Source organism: Mauremys mutica, chromosome 17 (genome assembly GCF_020497125.1).
Source record: "Mauremys mutica isolate MM-2020 ecotype Southern chromosome 17, ASM2049712v1, whole genome shotgun sequence".
NCBI lineage: Eukaryota > Metazoa > Chordata > Testudines > Geoemydidae > Mauremys > Mauremys mutica.
In genome coordinates this window covers 15,737,492-15,758,117 of record NC_059088.1, presented here as the reverse complement: position 1 = coordinate 15,758,117, position 20,626 = coordinate 15,737,492, and the positions used below count along the sequence as shown (strand labels likewise).

General features: G+C 67.2%; 2 protein-coding genes across 3 annotated transcripts in view; one reads left to right on the top strand and one right to left on the bottom strand.

Annotated features, from left to right (window-relative positions):
• Nucleotide 1: 1 nt before the first annotated feature.
• The window catches only part of LOC123351809 (leucine-rich glioma-inactivated protein 1-like), a 49,405-nt gene continuing 28,780 nt past the window's right edge, over nucleotides 2-20,626 (top strand). Inside the window, exon 1 of the mRNA XM_044991460.1 lies at nucleotides 2-87. Within this exon, the coding sequence (XP_044847395.1) occupies nucleotides 35-87 (53 nt within the window). The 5' untranslated portion in view covers nucleotides 2-34. The remainder of the gene's footprint in view (nucleotides 88-20,626) is intronic.
• On the bottom strand, nucleotides 2,307-20,308 carry LOC123351811 (WAS/WASL-interacting protein family member 1-like). 2 transcript variants are annotated; one of them, XM_044991461.1, is made up of 7 exons: nucleotides 18,882-20,308; nucleotides 18,232-18,805; nucleotides 5,540-5,572; nucleotides 5,197-5,271; nucleotides 3,783-3,816; nucleotides 3,270-3,304; nucleotides 2,307-2,913 (listed from the first exon to the last, which is right to left on the bottom strand). In XM_044991461.1, exons 1-7 carry the CDS (start codon nucleotides 19,011-19,013, stop codon nucleotides 2,894-2,896), a joined length of 903 nt encoding a protein of 300 aa, XP_044847396.1. In that variant the 5' UTR covers nucleotides 19,014-20,308; the 3' UTR covers nucleotides 2,307-2,893. The 2 variants fall into 2 exon arrangements, with proteins under 2 accessions (XP_044847396.1, XP_044847397.1); XM_044991462.1 differs by having other exon boundaries at nucleotides 18,232-20,308.

The following is a 20,626-nucleotide window of genomic DNA, read 5'->3' as shown; positions in this document are numbered from 1 at the left end:
GCCACAAAATGAAAGGGAACCCCGAAAAGTGGAAATGAAGAGGAAGGGAACTGCCCTGCCCCAGAGGTGGCTGCATCTCACCACCGGGTAAGCCTCCCCCATACAGCGTTATGTGCAGATGTTCCCTAACTGCCCCACCCCAGAGATGGCTGCATCTTAGTGTGCTCAATTCCCCGCCCCCCTGTCATTTCCTTATCCCCAGGGAGCCAGGCAGGTGGGGATCAGGACTCTACTCAGCCCCATACAGCAGAGGGCTGCTCACCGGGAGCCTCCCATTGGCAGGTGCCCTGGGTGGGCAGGGGAGATTCAGGAACAGGAGCAGGACAGGCGCTAGGGCTGAAGGCAAGGGTGGCCCCAGTGCATGTTGGGAGTACCACTCCAGGACCAGTGCATGCTGGGAGTTCTGCTCTGAGCCTGGTGCATTCTGGGAGTCCTGCACTGGGCCTGGTGCACGCTGGGAGCACTGCTCTGATCATGGTGCATCCTGGGAGTCTGCTCCAGGCCTGGTGGAGTTTGGGAGTCCCACTCTGCACTGATGCATGCTGGGAGATCTTCTCTCTCAATGGGGTATGCTGGGAAGGCTGGGGCATGCTGGGATAGGGTGTCTGACTTCCTTTTTCAGAGTTGGGGACTCCAGCTGCCCCCCCCCCACACACACACACACGCACACCCCAGAAACCTGCGCTTAGCTCTGGACCAGGGGCGGCTCTAGAAATTCCGCCGCCCCAAGCAGGGCGGCGCGCTGCGCCGCTCGCGCCGCCCTTCCCCGGTCCCGCGGCCAGGGCAGAAGTCCCTGCTGACGGTCCCGTGGTCCCGCGGCTCCGGTGGAGCATGCCTGCGGGAGCTCCGTCCGAGCCGCGGGACCAGCGCACCCGTTGCAGTCATGCCTGCAGGAGCTCAAGCGGAGCCGCAGGAAGAGGGGACCCTCCGCAGGCATGCCTACGGCAGGTCCGCTCGTCCCGGGGCTCCAGTGGACCTCCCGCAGGCATGACTGCAGAAGGTCCGCCGGAGCCAAATGCCGCCCTGCCCCGACAATGCCGCCCCACGCACCTGCTTGGCGCACTGGGGTCTGGAGCCGGCCTTGCTCTGGACCCCTCTTGGGACCTGTCGGCCCAACTCCCGAAGAATGGGACAAGTAGTTCTGGCCTTCGGGAACTGTGGCATCGTTCTCCACAGTGTGCTCCAGAGGTGGCTGCATCTCAGCGCCGGGCAAGCCGTCCCTGTGTGCTGTTATGTGTGGCTGTTCCCCAGCTGCCCTGCCCCAGAGGTGGCTGCATCTCAGCGCCAGGCAAAACATCCCTGTGTAGTGTTCTGTGCGGCTGTTCCCCCGCTGCCCTGCCCCAGAGGTGGCTGCATGGGAGGTGGGTATAATAGGCCAGGGGAGGCTAAGCCTCCCCAAACAGGATGCGGTGCACCTCCCTCTGGAAGCATGCCACCGGCCTGCCGCATTTGGGGAGAGAGAGAGGGAGTGGGCCCCGCCCACACTCGGCCTGAAGCCCCACTCCCACATCCCACTCTTCCCCCATAGCCCTCCCCACACTGCTCCTCTTCCCGCCCTCACTCCGCCTCTCCCCAGAAGCTGGCAGGGGCTTGGGCGGGCGGACCGGGGATCCTCCTGCTGCAATGGGGGGCTTGGGGGTTCCTCTGGCTCCAGTGGGTGAGGGGGGCTGGAAGGGGCGGGGTAGGGGTAGGGGCAGGGGACTATCCTCCCGGATGGAGGATTAACCCACTGCCCATGGGTGGCTGCACTTCAGCACCGGGTTATGTGTGACTGTTATGTGTGACTGTTCCCACTCTGCCATGCCCTGGAGGTGGCTGCACTGTTCCTTCTCAGCTCTTTCTTTGCATGGTCCTGAACATACGGAACTGAGATGTGGAAGATGAAAATACAGCACCTAGCACAGGGAGTGGGCATCATGTGGCATACATGGCATGATGCCCCAGGGCAAGAGCACCCTGCACCGTGGAAAAGATGAGGAAGAGAAATGCACCATCCTCTGTGTGTGTGTGTGTGTGTGTGTGTGTGTGTGTGTCTTTCTCTGCTGGAGGGGATCAGTCCTGTTCTGTGTGTCATAAACCCTGTACCGCCGATGGCTGCTGGGGATTCCCTCTCACCTCGGCACTGGGCCTGTAGTACTACACTGGGTGGGAGTCATGAGTGAGGGGCACCAGCAGACCTGGAGGTGGGCGAGCCCAGGGGTGGGGGAGCCCAAGGCTGGGCTAGCAGGGGGCTGCAGGTTGGGAGTGAGGGGCATTGGCACCGGGGATGGGGGCGAATAACAGAGTCGGAGCCCAGTAAGAAACAACCCTATGTTTATTGAGCGCTGGGTCTGCTCTGCCCCGTGCATGGGGGTGGAGGGGGCAGCCACGGGGTGGCGCCCCCTGCGGGCGGCTGAAAACACGTCATGAAAGCAGCACCCTGTCAGCATCCAGCTGCTGGCCCAGGGCCCCCTGCCCAGGTGGGGCCCGTGTCTGGGCCTGGGGGGGGGGTGTTGGTGATGTGTGGCCGTTCCCCCCACGTGGAGCACCCCCCCAATGCAGCGGGGAGGGGGTGCTGTAAGCAAAGCAGTAATGGCATGGGGGGGTCACATGCGCTGGGGGGGATAGGAAGTGAAGGGGACCCAGTGGATCAAGATGGGGGGGCCAAGTGAGGCTAAGGGACCCCCCCCTCCCTGCATATGGTGCCTGCTCCCAGCATGCAATGGGCTCGCCAGCCAATTGGAGGCAGAGGTTCTAAAAGACGGGGGCTCAGATAACAGGGCTTCCCCTTCCCTGCCCCCACGGGTGTCGCCGGGCGCTGGAGCCGAGGTCTTGGAGCCGTCCTGGGCGAGGGGGGGGCAGCAGGGTCTGCACCCCCCAGCCAGAGGGGGGCGCTACATCCCAGGCACCAGGCCTACGCGCTGCCTGCTGGAGCTGCAAGAGAGATGGGGGGGGGGGAGTGAGAGAGGGACAGGGGAGATATGGGGCTGAGGGGACCCCGGTGTCCGGGAGCTTCCTCCCCACCTCCACCCCCAGTGGGGAAGATGCTTCAGCAGCTGCAGGAGGGCGTTGCTAGGGCGTTGCCATGGTACCCCCGCAGCCCTGGCAACATCTGGCTTCAGTGAAGACAAATGAGCAGCTGGGCGGGGGATCCTCACCTGCTCCCCCCATGGCCTCCCCCATCAGAGGGACAACCCCTCCCTCCACAGGGCAGGCTGATGCCAGCCAGCGGGGGGCAGCAGTGACACCCCCCACCCCCGTACAGCCCCCCAACCTCCTGGGTCACTCACTTGGGGTCTTTCCCGGTTGCCTGGCCTCCGATAGGCTGCGGGGGGACACAAAGGGGGAGACAGGTAAGTCGGGGGGGGGGGTCGAGGAGGGCTGGTGCGACTGTGGGGGGCAGCTAGAGTGGGGGAGCTGCCCCTGGGGGACAGTGGGGGTCTTTCCCAGGGGGGCCAGGGGCAAAGGGGCAGTACTGCCCTGGGGGTAGTTAGAGCAGGAGATGGGGGGGCTGCCCTGGGGGTCAGCGCAAAGGGGGGCAGTTACAGTGGGGGGAGCTGCCCTGAGGGGTAGTTAGAGCAGGAGATGGGGGAGCTGCCCTGGGGGGCAGTTAGAGCAGGAGATGGGGGGGCTGCCCTGGGGGGCAGTTAGAGCAGGAGATGGGGGGGCTGCCCTGGGGGGCAGTTAGAGCAGGAGGCAGTGGGGGGGCTGCCCTGGGGGGTAGTTAGAGCAGGAGACGGGGGGGCTGCCCTGGGGGTCAGCGCAAAGGGGGGCAGATATAGCGGCGGGGGGGCAGCACCTACCTGGAGTCGGACTTTTTACATTTGAATTTCTTACCTGCAGGGAAGAGAGAGAAAGAGTGAGAGGGGGCAGGGGGATTTGGGGGCAGATGGGGTGGGAGGCCAAAAGGGAAGGGGTGGAGGGAGCGATTCTGTGGGAGAGGGTGACGGTCAGGGAAGGGGCTGGCTGGGGGGTGGCTCTGGGGCACAGGGGGCCCGACCAGGGAGGTTTGGGGGGCAGGGGCCTGGGCAGAGGGACCAGCCGGGGAGTTTGGGGTACAAGGGCCCGGCCAGGGGGGTTCTGGGAGGTTTGGGAGGCTAATCAGAGGGGTTCGGAGGGCGGGGGACTGGCCAGGGGCTTTAGGGCCGGCTGAGAGGGTTCAGGGTTCACGGGGGATTGGGGCGCTGGCCGAGAGGGTTCAGGAGGGTTTGGGGGGCAGCTGGTGAAGTTTGGGACAGGGGGGTTAGGAACTGGCCAGGGGGTTGGGGGGGTTGGGGACCAGCCAGGGAAATGTGGGGGTGGGGAACTGGCCGGGGAGATCAAGGGGCAGGGGCAGGGAGCCAGCCACTGGGGTTTGGGGTGGGGGGTGGCTGGGGGTTTTAGGGGCTAGTCAGGAACTCGGGGACGAGGTTGATGGGCTGGCTGGCGGGTTCCATGTTTAGGGGGGTTGAGTGGCCAGCCGGGGAGTTTTGGTGTTCGAGGATTTGAGGGGGTGGCCAGAGGTTAGGGGGCTCGGGGTCCAGCCGGGGGAGTTTGGGGGCAGAGGGCTGGCTGTGGGGCCGGGGGGGGGGTTGGGATTTGGGTCTGGCTGAGGGTTTTAGGGGCCAGCCAGAGCGCTTGGGAGGGGTTGGGGCCTGGCCAGGGAAGTTCGGCAGTGGAGGGTTGGCTTGGGGGGGGGAGATTAGGAGCCAGCCGGGAGCTCGGGCGGTTGGAGGGCCAACCGGGGGGGGGGGGGGACGGGCTTGGGGTCTGGCCGGGAGATAGGGGGTCAGCCGGGGGGATTCAGGGGGGTTGAGGGGCCAGCAGGGGGGGTGGGGTTCAGGGGTTTGTGGGACTGGCTGGCAGGATTCGGGGGTCAGGCTGGCTGGGGGTTTAGGGGTCAGTCAGAGGGCTTGGGGTGTTGGGGTTTTTTTGGGAGGTTTGGGGGCCAGACAGGGGAGTTTGGGGGTTATGGGGCTGGCCGGGGGAGTTTGGGGGATTGGGGGCCTGCTGGTGGGTTCGGGGGCCAGCTGTGGGAATTTGGGGGGGGTATGGGGGAGGCCGGCGGGGGGTGGTGAGCCTGCTGGGAGGTTTGGGGGGGTGGCAGCCTGCTGTGGGGTTTGGAGGGTTCAGGGGCAGCTGGGGGAGTTTGGGGGGCCTCCTGGGCAGTTTGGGGGGATATGGGGCCAGCTGGGGGAGTTTGGGGGGGGTTGAGGCGCCCGCCGGAAGGTCACTCACTCAGCGCTGTCAGGATGCCCAGCACGAACATGACAATGGCCAGGACGAGGCCGACCACGCGCAGGGTGTCGTAGTCTGAGAGGAGAGGGGGGGTCAGAGATAGACAGCCCCCAGCTCCCCCCCCCCCACAGCCCACTACCCCCTGCCCCCCAGCTCCCTCCAGCTCTAGTGAGGCCCCATGTTCCAGAAGACACCCCAGCTGGAAGCTGGGACTGGGGGCGCCGGGGGGGGGGTCCCTGCTAGGCAGTGCCCCCCCCAACAGGGGGTGCCCAACCGTAGAGCCCCCTCCCAGCAGCGCAGAGACATCAGCCCACGGGGCAGCCACACGAGTGGCCCCACTCACCGTAGGAGAAGGGATCCCGGGGTCCATGGCCATCTGGAGAGGGAAGAGAGAGAGACGAATCCCTGAGCTACCCCAGCCCCAGAGAGGGCTCACCCGGCCCTGAGATGCAGCCACCTCTGGGGTGGGGCAGCGGGGGAACAGCTGCACATAACACCGAGCAGGAGTTTGGGCTAGAGAGGGACAGAGACTCCCATGTCATTCGCGGCAGCAGGATCATTGCTGCCGGGGAGAGGGAAGCCCCTGGTGAAGCCATTAACCTGGGACGGGTTCACACGCTGGTTCGCACCCGCCTCCCCCAGCCTTGGCGAAAATGTCCTGCACTGAGTGACGTCATCAAGAATCCAGGACAGGTCAGCAGCCCAACACCCCCCATCCCCCTGTGAGCCCCCTGCCCTGCTCCCCACAGCCCAGCGCCCCCCCCCCCGAGCTCCCTGCCCTGCTCCCCACAGCCCAGCGCCCCCCCGAGCTCCCTGCCCTGCTCCCCACAGCCCAGCGCCCCCCGAGCTCCCTGCCCTGCTCCCCACAGCCCAGCACCCCCCCGAGCTCCCTGCCCTGCTCCCCACAGCCCAGCGCCCCCCCGAGCTCCCTGCCCGGGTCCCAACAGCCCAGCGCCCCCCTAGCTCCCTGCCCTGCTCCCCACAGCCCAGCACCCCCCCGAGCTCCCTGTCCTGCTCCCCACAGCACAGCACCCTCTGCTGAGCCCCCTGCCCTGCTCCCCACAGCCCAGCACCCCCCCCCGAGCTCCCTGCCCTGCTCCCCACCGCCCAGCACCCCCCCGAGCTCCCTGCCCTGCTCCCCACAGCCCAGCGCCCCCCCCGAGCTCCCTGCCCTGCTCCCCACAGCCCAGCACCCCCCCGAGCTCCCTGCCCTGCTCCCCGCAGCCCAGCGCCCCCCCGAGCGCCCTGCCCCGCTCCCCTCCGCCCAGCGCCCCCCCGAGCTCCCTGCCCTGCTGCCCCCAGCCCCGCGCCCCCCCGTGAGCTCCCTGCCCTGCTCCCCGCAGCCCAGCGCCCCCCCGTGAGCTCCCTGCCCTGCTCCCCACAGCCCAGCGCCCCCCCCGAGCTCCCTGCCCTGCTCCCCACAGCCCAGGGGCCCCCCCATCTCCCTGCCCTGCTCCCCACAGCCCAGCGCCCCCCCCGAGCTCCCTGCCCTGCTCCCCACAGCCCAGCACCCCCCTCCCCCCGTGAGCTCCCTTCCCTGCTCCCCACAGCCCAGCGCCCCCCCCGAGCTCCCTGCCCTGCTCCCCACAGCCCAGCACCCTCTGCTGAGCCCCCTGCCCTGCTCCCCACAGCCCAGCACCCCCCCGAGCTCCCTGCCCTGCTCCCCACAGCCCAGCACCCCCCCGAGCTCCCTGCCCTGCTCCCCACAGCCCAGCACCCCCCCGAGCTCCCTGCCCTGCTCCCCACAGCCCCGCACCCCCCCGAGCTCCCTGCCCCGCCCCCCACAGCCCAGCGCCCCCCCCCGAGCTCCCTGCCCTGCTCCCCGCAGCCCAGCGCCCCCTGCGGTGCCCCCCCCTGCTCCCCGCAGCCCAGCGCCCCCCCCCGTGAGCTCCCTGCCCTGCTCCCCACAGCCCAGCGCCCCCCCCGTGAGCTCCCTGCCCTGCTCCCCACAGCCCAGCGCCCCCCCAAGCTCCCTGCCCTGCTCCCCACAGACCAGCGCCCCCCCGAGCTCCCTGCCCTGCTCCCCCCAGCCCAGCGCCCCCCCGAGCTCCCTGCCCTGCTCCCCACAGCCCAGTGCCCCCTGCTGAGCTCCCTGCCCTGCTCCCCGCAGCCCAGCGCCCCCCGTGAGCTCCCTGCCCTGCTCCCCACAGCCCAGCGCCCCCCTGAGCTCCCTGCCCTGCTCCCCACAGCCCAGCGCCCCCTTGTGTGCCCCGGCCCCTGCTCCCCGCAGCCCAGCGCCCCCCCGAGCTCCCTGCCCTGCTCCCCACAGCCCAGTGCCCCCTGCTGAGCCCCCTGCCCTGCTCCCCGCAGCCCAGCGCCCCCCCGAGCTCCCTGCCCTGCTCCCCGCAGCCCAGCGCCCCCCCGAGCTCCCTGCCCTGCTCCCCACAGCCCAGCACCCCCCGTGAGCCCCCTGCCCTGCTCCCCACAGCACAGCGCCCCCTGCTGAGCCCCCTGCCCTGCTCCCCACAGCCCAGCACGCCCCCGAGCCCCCTGCCCTGCTCCCCACAGCCCAGCGCCCCCCCCGTGAGCTCCCTGCCCTGCTCCCCACAGCCCAGCGCCCCCCCCGAGCTCCCTGCCCTGCGCCCCACAGCCCAGTGCCCCCTGCTGAGCTCCCTGCCCTGCTCCCCACAGCCCAGCGCCCCCCGTGAGCTCCCTGCCCTGCTCCCCACAGCCCAGCGCCCCCCGTGAGCTCCCTGCCCTGCTCCCCACAGCCCAGCGCCCCCTGCTGAGCCCCCTGCCCTGCTCCCCACCGCCCAGCGCCCCCCCAGAGCTCCCTGCCCTGCTCCCCCCCGCCCAGCGCCCCCCGTGAGCTCCCTGCCCTGCTCCCCACAGCCCCGCACCCCCGAGCTCCCTGCCCTGCTCCCCACAGCCCAGCGCCCCCCCGAGCTCCCTGCCCTGCTCCCCACAGCCCAGCGCCCCCCCGAGCTCCCGCCCTGCTCCCCACAGCCCAGTGCCCCCTGCCGAGCCCCCCCCCTGCTCCCCACAGCCCCGCGCCCCCCCCGTGAGCTCCCTGCCCTGCTCCCCACAGCCCAGCACCCCCCCGTGAGTCCCCTGCCCTGCTCCCCGCAGCCCAGCGCCCCCCCGAGCTCCCTGCCCCGCTCCCCACAGCCCAGTGCCCCCTGCTGAGCCCCCACCCTGCTCCCCACCGCCCAGCACCCCCCGTGAGCCCCCTGCCCTGCTCCCCACAGCCCAGCACCCCCCCCGAGCCCCCTGCCCTGCTCCCCACAGCCCAACACCCCCCCGTGAGCCCCCTGCCCTGCTCCCCACAGCACAGCGCCCCCTGCTGAGCCCCCGGCCCAGCTACCCACAGCCCCGCACCCCCCCGTGCTCCCGGCCCGGCGCCCCACCCTCCCGCGCCCCCCCAGTGTGCTCCCTGCCCGGCTCCCCTCAGCCCAGCGCCCCCCGAGCTCTCTGCCCTGCTCCCCACAGCCCAGCACCCCCCCGAGCTCCCTGCCCTGCTCCCCACAGCCCAGCACCCCCGAGCTCCCTGCCCTGCTCCCCACAGCCCAGCACCCCCCCGAGCTCCCTGCCCTGCTCCCCACAGCCCAGCGCCCCCCGTGAGCTCCCTGCCCTGCTCCCCACAGCCCAGCGCCCCCCCGAGCTCCCTGCCCTGCTCCCCACAGCCCAGCGCCCCCCCGTGAGCTCCCTGCCCTGCTCCCCCCAGCCCAGCGCCCCCCAGAGCTCCCTGCCCTGCTCCCCACAGCCCAGCGCCCCCCCGAGCTCCCTGCCATGCTCCCCACCGCCCAGCGCCCCCCCGAGCTCCCTGCCCTGCTCCCCACAGCCCAGCGCCCCCCCGAGCTCCCTGCCCTGCTCCCCACAGTCCAGCGCCCCCTGCTGAGCTCCCTGCCCTGCTCCCCCCAGCCCAGCGCCCCCCCGAGCTCCCTGCCCTGCTCCCCACAGCCCAGCGCCCCCCCCCCGAGCTCCCTGCCCTGCTCCCCACAGCCCAGCCCCCCCCCTGAGCCCCCACCCTGCTCCCCACAGCCCAGCACCCCCCGTGAGCACCCTGCCCTGCTCCCCACAGCCCAGCGCCCCCCTCCCCCCGTGAGCCCGCAGCCCAGCTGCCGGCAGCCCCGCTCACCCCCCGTGAGCTCCCTGCCCTGCTCCCCAGAGCCCAGCGCCCCCCCCGAGCTCCCTGCCCCGCTCCCCACAGCCCAGCACCCCCCCGAGCCCCTTGCCCTGCTCCCCACAGCCCAGCGCCCCCCCCCGAGCCCCCTGCCCTGCTCCCCACAGCCCAGCACCCCCCCCGTGAGCTCCCTGCCCTGCTCCCCAGAGCCCAGCGCCCCCCGCGAGCGCCCTGCCCCGCTCCCCGCAGCCCAGTGCCCCCCATCCCCCCCTGAGCCCCCTGCCCTGCTCCCCACAGCCCAGCACCCCCCCGTGAGCCCCCTGCCCTGCTCCCCACAGCCCAGCACCCCCCCGAGCCCCCTGCCCTGCTCCCCACAGCCCAGCGCCCCCCCGTGAGCTCCCTGCCCTGCTCCCCACCGCCCAGCGCCCCCCGAGCTCCCTGCCGTTCCCCACAGCCCAGCGCCCCCCCGAGCTCCCTGGGCTGCTCCCCACAGCCCAGCGCCCCCCCGTGAGCTCCCTGCCCTGCTCCCCACAGCCCAGCGCCCCCTGCTGAGCCCCCCCTGCTCCCCACAGCCCAGCGCCCCCTGCTGAGCCCCCTCCCTGCTCCCCACAGCCCAGCACCCCCCCGAGCTCCCTGCCCTGCTCCCCACAGCCCAGCACCCCCCAGAGCTCCCTGCCCTGCTCCCCACAGCCCAGCACCCCCGCGAGCTCCCTGCCCTGCTCCCCACAGCCCAGCACCCCCCTGAGCTCCCTGCCCTGCTCCCCACAGCCCAGCGCCCCCGTGAGCTCCCTGCCCTGCTCCCCACAGCCCAGCGCCCCTGCTGAGCCCCCTGCCCTGCTCCCCACAGCCCAGCGCCCCCCCGAGCTCCCTGCCCTGCTCCCCACAGCCCCGCGCCCCCCTGAGCGCCCGGCCCTGCGCCCACAGCCCAGCACCCCCCTGAGCTCCCTGCCCTGCTCCCCACAGCCCAGCACCCCCCCGAGCTCCCTGCCCTGCTCCCCACACCCCAGCACCCCCGAGCTCCCTGCCCTGCTCCCCACAGCCCAGCGCCCCCTGCTGAGCCCCCCCCTGCTCCCCACAGCCCAGCACCTCCGTGAGCTCCCTGCCCTGCTCCCCACAGCCCAGCACCCCCCTGAGCTCCCTGCCCTGCTCCCCACAGCCCAGCACCCCCGAGCTCCCTGCCCTGCTCCCCCCAGCCCAGCACCCCCCCGAGCTCCCCTCACCCCACAGCCCAGCACCCCCCCGAGCTCCCCTCACCCCACTCCCCACAGCACTGTCTGATGGGGTGGCCCTGCAGGGATGAATAATGCAAACCCCTGTGCAGGGCATGGGGGTTGCCATGGAAACAAGCACATCAGGAGTCTCTGCATCCTCAGCTGGCTGCCAGGGCGGGGGCGGGAGGGGGAGCAGGGAGGGAATCAGGGACCTGGCAACCGGCCACCACATGCGGAAACCAGCCCTGGCACGGCTCTGCTGGTGCACCTCACTCCCGACCCGCAGCCCCTGCTCCCCCAGCCCTGGGTATCCCCACCAAGCCCCAGCTCGGCTGGTGCACCTCACTCCCGACCCGCAGCCCCCTGCTCCCCCAACCCTGGGTATCCCCACCAAGCCCCAGCTCGGCTGGTGCACCTCACTCCCGACCCGCAGCCCCCTGCTCCCCCAACCCTGGGTATCCCCACCAAGCCCCAGCTCGGCTGGTGCACCTCACTCCCGACCCGCAGCCCCCTGCTCCCCCAACCCTGGGTATCCCCACCAAGCCCCAGCTCGGCTGGTGCACCTCACTCCCGACCCGCAGCCCCTGCTCCCCCAGCCCTGGGTACCCCCGGCAGAGGGGTCCGCGTGGGCGTATCTGTGGGGGTTCCCGGCTCTGGCACCTGGCCAGGCAATCAGTGGCAGACGGAGCGAGGGCTGGGCATAGACAGACAGATGGAGCCAGACAGGCAGTGACCCCCGACACAAACACACACTCCACTGCCAGGACGGTGGCTGCAGGAAACCCCGGAGTCCGGGTCCCGCCTCAGAGCAGGGTGATGAGTCTGAGCGGGTGCCTGGCACTGGGTGGGGAGGGGAGTTCCTGGGTGCATCCAGCCCCCCAATAGTAGGGTTCAACCTCAGGAGGGGGGTAAGATAGAGACGGGCCATGGCTCTGCCCACCCCTGCCCCCCAACCCTGGGCCCCCTTTGCTGTCCCCCACTCCCCACCCCACGGCTGGGTCTCTGCTCCCACCCCCACCCCTTCCCATCTCCTAGCCATGGGTTGACTCTCCCCACGTCCCCCTTATGGATCCATGAGGTCAGCACTGACTGTGAGGGGAGAGCAGCCCTGAGTCACAGCGCCCCCTGCTGGGCCCCCACCCTGCTCCCCACAGCCCAGCGCCCCCTGCTGGGCCCCCTGCTCCCCGCAGCCCAGCGCCCCCTGCTGAGCCCCCACCCTGCTCCCCGCAGCCCAGCGCCCCCTGCTGGCCCCCCTGCTCCCCCTACTGAGCCCCCCGCTCCCTGCAGCCAAGCACCCCCTGCTGAGCCCCCTGCTCCCCGCAGCCCAGCGCCCCCTGCTGGGCCCCCGCCCTGCTCCCCGCAGCCCAGCGCCCCCTGCTGGCCCCCCTGCTCCCCCTGCTGAGCCCCCCGCTCCCTGCAGCCCAGCACCCCCTGCTGAGCCCCCCCACCCCTTGCTCCCTGCAGCCCAGCACCCCCTGCTGAGGCCCCCACCCCTGCTCCCCGCAGCCCAGCGCCCCCTGCTGAGGCCCCCACCCCACTCCCCGCAGCACGGTGCTCCCTAGCACAGCGCTGGGCCATTGGGGTCAGCACTGACTGCCGGGGTAAGACCCTGTCCCCCCATTGTGGCTCAGTGGTGTTTCCTGTTTGCTCCCATCTAACTGCTGCCCGTTTAGGCAGGAGGCTCAGAACCTGGGGGGTGCGGGGGGGCTGGCCCCGAGTGCCCTTTAGCAGGGTGCCCATGCCTGGGTCACTAGGCAGCTCCCTGGGATTCCCCTTCCTGCTCCGGGCTCCACAAGCGAACCAGTAGCAGGTCAGCCCGTCGCTGGGACAGGGGGGAGCTGCCCCCAGGACGACTGACCCAGCAATGCTGCCTGAGTCTGCCAAGAGCCTACGCCCACTGCTGGGAGAGGGATGGACTCTTCTGTTCATCTCAAAAGGATGTTAATCCTGAAGCCTAGTGACAACCATGTAGATGCTCACAGAGCCCAGTGCTGCTCAGCTGTAACACACACACAGCTTGCACAGATACACACACACAACACTCACAGTGCTGTGCTGGTTTATCAGTGCACAACTGGAGGGGGTGAGTGTGAGAGGCTGGAGAGGCTGCTGAGGTCACGGTGAGGGTGTGTAGTGTGTGTGAATGTAGGGTTGATGCTGCAGTGGGGCAGTCTGAATATGTGTGTGTGTGTGTGTGTGTGTGTGTGTAATCAACACTAACTATAGCTGCAATTGAGCTGTACTCTTAATTTGAACTGTACAACAGATTCAAAGCATGCAGAGCTCACAGACAGAGCACGACTACACGGGGCGTAACACACACGGCACGGAACAGAGTGCACACGCACATCCTGCACAGAGCACACACACAAACACACTGCGTAGAGTGGAACGCACACACTAGGGATGTAAAATGTTAACAGGTTAACCCGCCTTAACCATTAACCCCCACGCCGGCCCACCGACCCACACACAGCCCCATGCCGGCCGACCTGCCTGCCGACCCCAGCAGCCCCCACCCCACACAGCAGCCCCAGGCCGGCGACCCCAGCAGCCCTGCACCAGCCAGCTGCCTGACCCCAGCCCTTCTCCTTTTAATCAGTTAACCGTTTCAGCGATAATTTTAGTCATTTAAATGGTTAACTTTTAAATGATATTGACATCCCTAACACACACACACACACACACTCTGCATAGAGCGCACACACACACACACAAACACACACTGCATAAAGCGCACACTCACACACACACACAGCCACAGGGCCGGCCGCAGACAGTTGCCGAGTCCCTGCGCTGACCGGGGTGGGGGCTGGCTGGGGGGTATCTCTTGGCAGTGCAGCCGGCCGCAGAGCCACGGCCCAGCCAGCACAAACACACCGCGCCAGAGACCGGTGCCCCTCCCTCTCGACACACAACCCCCCTAGGCACCCGCTGCCCAGCACAGACACCCAGTGCACACTCACAGTACACACCCCACTGCCCCCCCCATTCGCTCCCTCCCCCTGGGGAAGCCCTCGATCCCACCCCCACAGGGGAGAGTGGCTACACCCCACAGTGCACACACACACCAGACAACGCACTACACAACACCCTATGCTACACAGCCCACACAACTCCTTCAGCATGTGTATCCCCCTTGCACAACACCCCACTGCGTGTACACACACAAACGCACAGAGTCCCAACAGAACAACACACACACACATAACCTCAACGCAACAGCCCACTACACACCTGCCGAGGGGCCAGGGGATGGACAGACAACAGCTAAAAGCCATTTCCCTGGCGTCAGGCAAACCACTGCCCCTAGGCAGACACACACACACACACACACACACGAGCACTTACACTGTCACCCCCTCACAACCCAATACACCCCCAAACATACACACAATCACAACCTCACTTGGCCACACTCATTGTGACCCAGCATACACACTGCCATACCCTTGCAAAAATTCACACACACACACAAATTGTCAGGCCCTCGCAACCCAACACTGAGTCACACAAATATCCCACTGTGTGTGCGTGCGCACACATGCACACACACACCTGCACTCACACACACACACACACCCTGCTGAAGGACAAGGGGTAGTGAGAGATTCTTTAACAGCCCGACAATCACACACCATTGCACCCTGAGACAACACCCTCATGCCACACACACACACACACAAACACACACACACACACACAGACTAAAGCTGCAGTGAGAGTAATGTGCTGTATGATGGGAACCACCCCATACTCAATCACACCCTGAACATGTGCATGCACACACACCTGCACTCACACACACACACACACACACACACCTGCACTCACACACACAGCCCACCCTATCTGCATGGGGACTGCAGGGAAAGGGACAGACAGAGTGCACTTCCCTACACAATCTTACACCATATACACTGACACAACACACACAAGCTCACACAGAGAGAACACAGATTACAGACAGACACAACACACACACTTAACCACACATTCGCACCATATACACTAACACAACATACACCTTATGCCTCTAAACACACTGCACCGCAGCACATGGGGGGGACACACAGCATGCAGTGACACACGCACCACACACATACTGTACCAGACACACACCGGCACAAGGGCTCCCAGTTCCCGTCCCTGCTCCCGGTCAGTCCCGCAGCCTCCGGCAAAGGGGGAGCCGGGACTCACACCCCCGCCCCACAGATCCCTGCTCCCTGAGTCCCCCCCCGGTCCCCTCCTGACCCACAGCTCCCTGCTCCCCCTGGACACCCCCACTGCCTCCACCTCCCCGGAGCTGATGTGGGGCCCCTCTCACTTCCTGTGCGTGGCAGCTGCTTCCCAGCTATGTCTGGAGCTGTGAGAGTCCCAGAGCCAGCCAGCCCTGAATCCATCCCTCCGTCCAGCCCAGTATCCATCCCTCCGTCCAGCCCTGAATCCATCCCTCCGTCCAGCCCTGTATCCATCCCTCCGTCCAGCCCTGTATCCATCCCTCCATCCAGCCAGCCCTGAATCCATCCCTCCGTCCAGCCCTGTATCCATCCCTCCATCCAGCCAGCCCTGAATCCATCCCTCCGTCCAGCCCTGTATCCATCCCTCCGTCCAGCCCTGAATCCATCCCTCCATCCAGCCCTGAATCCATCCCTCCATCCAGCCCTGAATCCAGCCCTCTGTCCAGCCCTGTATCCATCCCTCCAGCCAGCCAGCCCTGAATCCATCCCTCCGTCCAGCCCTGTATCCATCCCTCCATCCAGCCAGCCCTGAATCCATCCCTCCGTCCAGCCCTGAATCCATCCCTCCGTCCAGCCCTGTATCCATCCCTCCGTCCAGCCCTGAATCCAGCCCTCTGTCCAGCCCTGTATCCATCCCTCCATCCAGCCAGCCCTGAATCCATCCCTCCGTCCAGCCCTGTATCCATCCCTCCGTCCAGCCCTGAATCCAGCCCTCTGTCCAGCCCTGTATCCATCCCTCCATCCAGCCAGCCCTGAATCCAGACCTCCGTCCAGCCCTGTATCCATCCCTCCATCCAGCCAGCCCTGAATCCATCCCTCTGTCCAGCCCTGTATCCATCCCTCCATCCAGCCCTGAATCCATCCCTCCATCCCTCCCTCCCTCCCTCCAGCCCTGAATCCATCCCTCCGTCCAGCCCTCTGTCCATCCCTCCAGCCAGCCCTGAATACATCCCTCCGTCCAGCCCTGTATCCATCCCTCAATCCAGCCAGCCCTGAATCCAGCCAGCCAGCCAGCCCTGAATCCATCCCTCCATCCCTCTAGCCAGCCCTGTATCCATCCCTCCATCCCGCCCTCCCTCCAGCCCTGAATCCATCCATCCATCCCGCCCTCCCTCCAGCCCTGTATCCATCCCTCCATCCAGCCCTGAATCCATCCCTCCGTCCATCCAGCCCTGAATCCATCCCTCCATCCCTCCCTCCATCCAGCCCTGAATCCATCCCTCCATCCCTCCCTCCGTCCAGCCCTGAATCCATCCCTCCATCCCTCCCTCCGTCCAGCCCTGAATCCATCCCTCCAGCCAGCCAGCCCTGAATCCAGCCAGCCAGCCAGCCCTGAATCCATCCCTCCATCCCTCCAGCCAGCCCTGTGTCCATCCCTCCATCCCGCCCTCCATCCAGCCCTGTATCCATCCCTCCATCCCGCCCTCCATCCAGCCCTGAATCCCTCCCTCCCTCCGTCCAGCCCTGAATCCATCCCTCCGTCCAGCCCTGTGTCCATCCCTCCCTCCATCCAGCCCTGTGTTCATCCCTCCATCCAGCCCTGTGTCCATCCCTCCATCCCTCCCTCCATCCAGCCCTGAATCCATCCCTCCATCCAGCCAGCCCTGAATCTATCCCTCCCTCCAGCCCTGTGTCCATCTCTCCCTCCGTCCAGCCCTGAATCCATCCCTCCATCCATCCAGCCCTGAATCCATCCATCCAGCCAGCCCTGAATCCATCCCTCCAGCCAGCCCTGTATCCATCCCTCCCTCCATCCAGCCCTGAATCCATCCCTCCGTCCCTCCCTCCGTCCAGCCCTGAATCCATCACTCCGTCCGTCCAGCCCTGAATCCATCACTCCATCCAGCCCTGTGATCATCCCTCCATCCCTCCCTCCGTCCAGCCCTGAATCCATCCCTCCATCCAGTCCTGTGATCATTCCTCCAGCCCTCCGTCCGTCCAGCCCTGTATCCATCCCTCCATCCAGCCCTGAATCCATCCCTCCCTCCGTCCAGCCCTGAATCCATCCCTCCATCCAGCCAGCCCTGAATCCATCCCTCCATCCAGCGAGCCCTGAATCCATCTCTCCATTCCACCCTCCCTCCAGCCCTGAATCCATCTCTCTATACCTCCCTCCATCCATCCCTCTATCCCTCCATCCAACCCTGTATCCATCCCTCCATCCTTCCCTCCAGCCAGCCCTGAATCCATCCTTCGCTCCGTCCATCCCTCTATCCCTCCCTCCCTCCAGCCAGCCCTGTATCCATCCCGCCCTCTGTCCAGCCCTGAATCCATCCCTCCAGCCAGCCCTCTATCCCTCCCTCCCTCCCCGGCACACACCTTCCCTCTGTCCACCAGCCCCTTGGGGCAGAGCTGCACACCTGGGCAGGGAGCTGTGATGGCGAGGATGGGGGTGGGGGGGCTGAGGCAGCAGCCGGGCACCCTGGACGGTTGAGTCTGACATGGTGTGGTGGGGGTGGCTCTGAGGGCGAGGGGGGTGGGATGCCAGGGGTTGGCACCGCTGGCGCAGAGGGAGCAGGGGGGGCAGGCAGAGGGCTGGAGTGCCAGGGACTCAGGCTTCATGAGCAGCTTCTGCACCAGGGATGAAGGTGGCATTCAGGCTCCATGGACGCAGCGGATTCAGGCCTCGTAGATGCAGGGAATTTGGGCACCATGGCAGCAGGGGGCATCGGGCACTGTGAGGGCAGGGGAATCGGGCACCGAGGGCACAGGGGAATTGGGCACTGTGGACTCAGGGGAATCGGGCACAGTGGGAGCAGAGGAATCAAGCACCACGGGCACAGGGGAATCGGGCACAGTAGGAGCAGGGAAACCAGGCACAGTGGGGACAGGGGAATCGGGCACAGTGGGCAGAGGGGAATTGGGCACCATGGGTGCAGGGGAATGGGGCACCATGGGCGCAGTGGAATGGGGCACCGTGGGCGCAGGGGATTTGGGCACTGTGGGCAGAGGGGAATCGGGCACTGTGGGCAGAGGGAAATGGAGCACCATGGGCACAGGGGATTTGGGCACCATGGGCGCAGGGGAATGGGGCACCATGGGCGCAGTGGAATGGGGCACCGTGGGCACAGGGGATTTGGGCACCGTGGGCACAGGGGAATCGGGCACTGTGGGCAGAGGGAAATGGAGCACCATGGGCACAGGGGATTTGGGCACCATGGGCGCAGGGGAATGGGGCACCATGGGCGCAGGGGAATGGGGCACCGTGGGCGCAGGGGATTTGGGCACCGTGGGCAGATGGGAATCGGGCACTGTGGGCAGAGGGAAATGGAGCACCATGGGCACAGGGGATTTGGGCACCGTGGGCGCAGGGGAATGGGGCACCGTGGGCGCAGGGGAATGGGGCACCTTGGGCGTAGGGGAATCGGGCACCATGGGCAGAGGAGAATTAGGCACCGTGGGAAGAGGGTACTCGGGCACCATGGGCGCAGGGGAATCGGGCACCGTGGGCACAGGGAGGATCTGGGCGCTGTGCGATTCAGGCCCGCTGGTGGGGGTGGCCGGGGGGGGGGGCGCTCACCGTGCCTAGGTGCCTCGGTGGGGGTGGCCATGCTGCAGCCGTGGGTCTCTCCCGTCGCAGGAGCGAATGCGGCAGAGTCCGAGAGGGAGGGGGCCGGCGGGCGGGAAGCGGCTTTTTTTTTTTTTCTGCTGCGCATGGAGGAGGGAGGCGGCCAATGGGAGTCAGACGCGGCTCGGCTCCTGGGGGGCGGGGGGAGCTGCCTGGCTAGGGAGGGGGCAACGTCTCCAGCCGGCCCTGCCGTGCCCCCCCCCCCAACCCCCCAACAGCTACCGCTACTCTCTACAGGGCTTTCCGAGCAGTATAGCCAGGGGTGGCTCCCCTGGCCCTGAGATGCAGCCACCTCTGGGGTGGGGCAGCTGGGGAACAGCCGCATATAACACCACACAGGCACAATGAGCCTGGTGCTGATATGCAGCCACTTCTGGGGCAGGGCAGCCAGGGAACAGCCACCAGTACCACAGAGGGACGACTCGCCCGGCACTGAGATGCAGCCACCTCTGGGGCAGGGCAGCTGGGGAACAGCCGCACATAACACCACAGAGGGGCAGTGCACCCGGCCCTGAGATGTAGCCACCTCTGGGACAGGGCAACCAGGGAACAGCCACCCATACCACAGAGGGATGGCTCACCCGGCATTGAGATGCAGCCACCTCTGGGGCAGGGCAGCTGGGGAACAGCCGCACATAATGCCACAGCGAGATAGCTTGTCCAGCACTGAGATGCAGCCACCAGCCCCACATACTCCCCTGCCCCACCATCTCAGAGCCGCCCCATGTGCCCATCGCCCTGGGTTCGGTATCCCACCCCTCACAGTGCTGGGATCAGTCAAAGATGCAGAGACACTCCCCCTCCCACGGACAAACGGGGAAGAACCTGTTAATCAGGGAAGTTGCCTTTTGTGTGCATATCACCCCCCCCACACACACACACACATGCACACGCACACTGCACAGACCCACAGTGAGGCCTTGTCTACACTGGCATTTTACAGCGCTGCAACTTTCGTGTGTGTGTGTGTGTGTGTGTATGAAAAAACACCCCCCTGAGCACTGCAAGTTCCAGCGCTGTAAAACGTCAGTGTAGACAGTGCCCCAGCGCTGGGCGCTACGCCCCTCGTGGCGGTGGGGCTTTTCCAGCCGGAGCCCCGGTGCCGTGACGACACAGCCCCGTTACCCACACGGCGCTTTACCCTGAGACAGGCCCTGCCCCACAGCACTCGCTTTAAACAGCCACAGTGCGGGAGGGGAAACTGAGGCACCAAGTGGGACAGGGCCTTTGGTGGTTTCCTGATCCACCAGCCACAGGAGTTGATGGGCCAAACTGGGTGAAGGCTATGGGGGCTGGGGGGATATGCAAATGTATGCAAATCACTACCTGGGCTCATTTGTATATCTGCATTCATTTCAGCCTAATCCAGAGCGGCCTCTGGCTGTCCCTAGCCTGAGCAGGGCTGGGCCAAGAGCTCTGGGGGATTGTGGGTAAAATCTCAAGCAGATACTGCCCCCCACTGGCCAGAAGGAGGGAGACAGTCCTCATCTGCAATGGGGGATGGGCGTTCGTGCTGGGGGCGGGGTCACAGGGCAGCAGCAGGACCTGGGGCACATGGACCCCCCCTGCTGGGTCAAAGACTAGCAACATGGGAGCTGAGACCTAACAAACTCTCTGTGTGTGTGTGTGTGTGTGTGTGTGTGTCCCCTGCTGCCCCCTGCTGGAGGGGATCAAACCTGCTTTGTGTCTGCTCATGCACCTCCCAGGGATCAGGGTCCCCGTCCCCCATTCCCCCCCCCCCCCCACACACACACAGAAAGCACCGGCTCAGCCACAGGCCGGGATCCCACCAAACCCGAGCCGGGTATTGAGACAGGACCTACCCCCAGTGTACGATTCTTGGGGCAGCTTCTCCAGCTGGCCCAGCCCCTGCCCCACGGCACCCTTGGAATGGCCTGTCCACGATCACAGACCATGCACCGGCGACCAGGAGCCGGGGGGGGGAGAGGGGGGCTGGAGGTCACCTCAGGAGTGAGGAGCATCAGCAGAGCTGGGGGGAGCCCAGGGCTGGGATGGCAGCGGGCTGCGCGTGAGGGGCACTGGCAGAGCTGGGGGAGCCCAGAGCTGGGATGGCAGCGGGCTGCGCGTGAGGGGCACTGGCAGAGCTGGGGGAGCCCAGGGCTGGGATGGCAGCAGGCTGCGCGTGAGGGGCACTGGCAGAGCTGGGGGAGCCCAGGGCTGGGATGGCAGCGGGCTGCGCGTGAGGGGCACTGGCAGAGCTGGGGGGCAGCAGGGCTGGGGGGAGCCCAGGGCTGGGATGGCAGCGGGCTGCGCGTGAGGGGCACTGGCAGAGCGGGGGGGCAGCAGGGCTGGGGGGAGCCCGGGGCTGGGATGGCAGCAGGCTGCG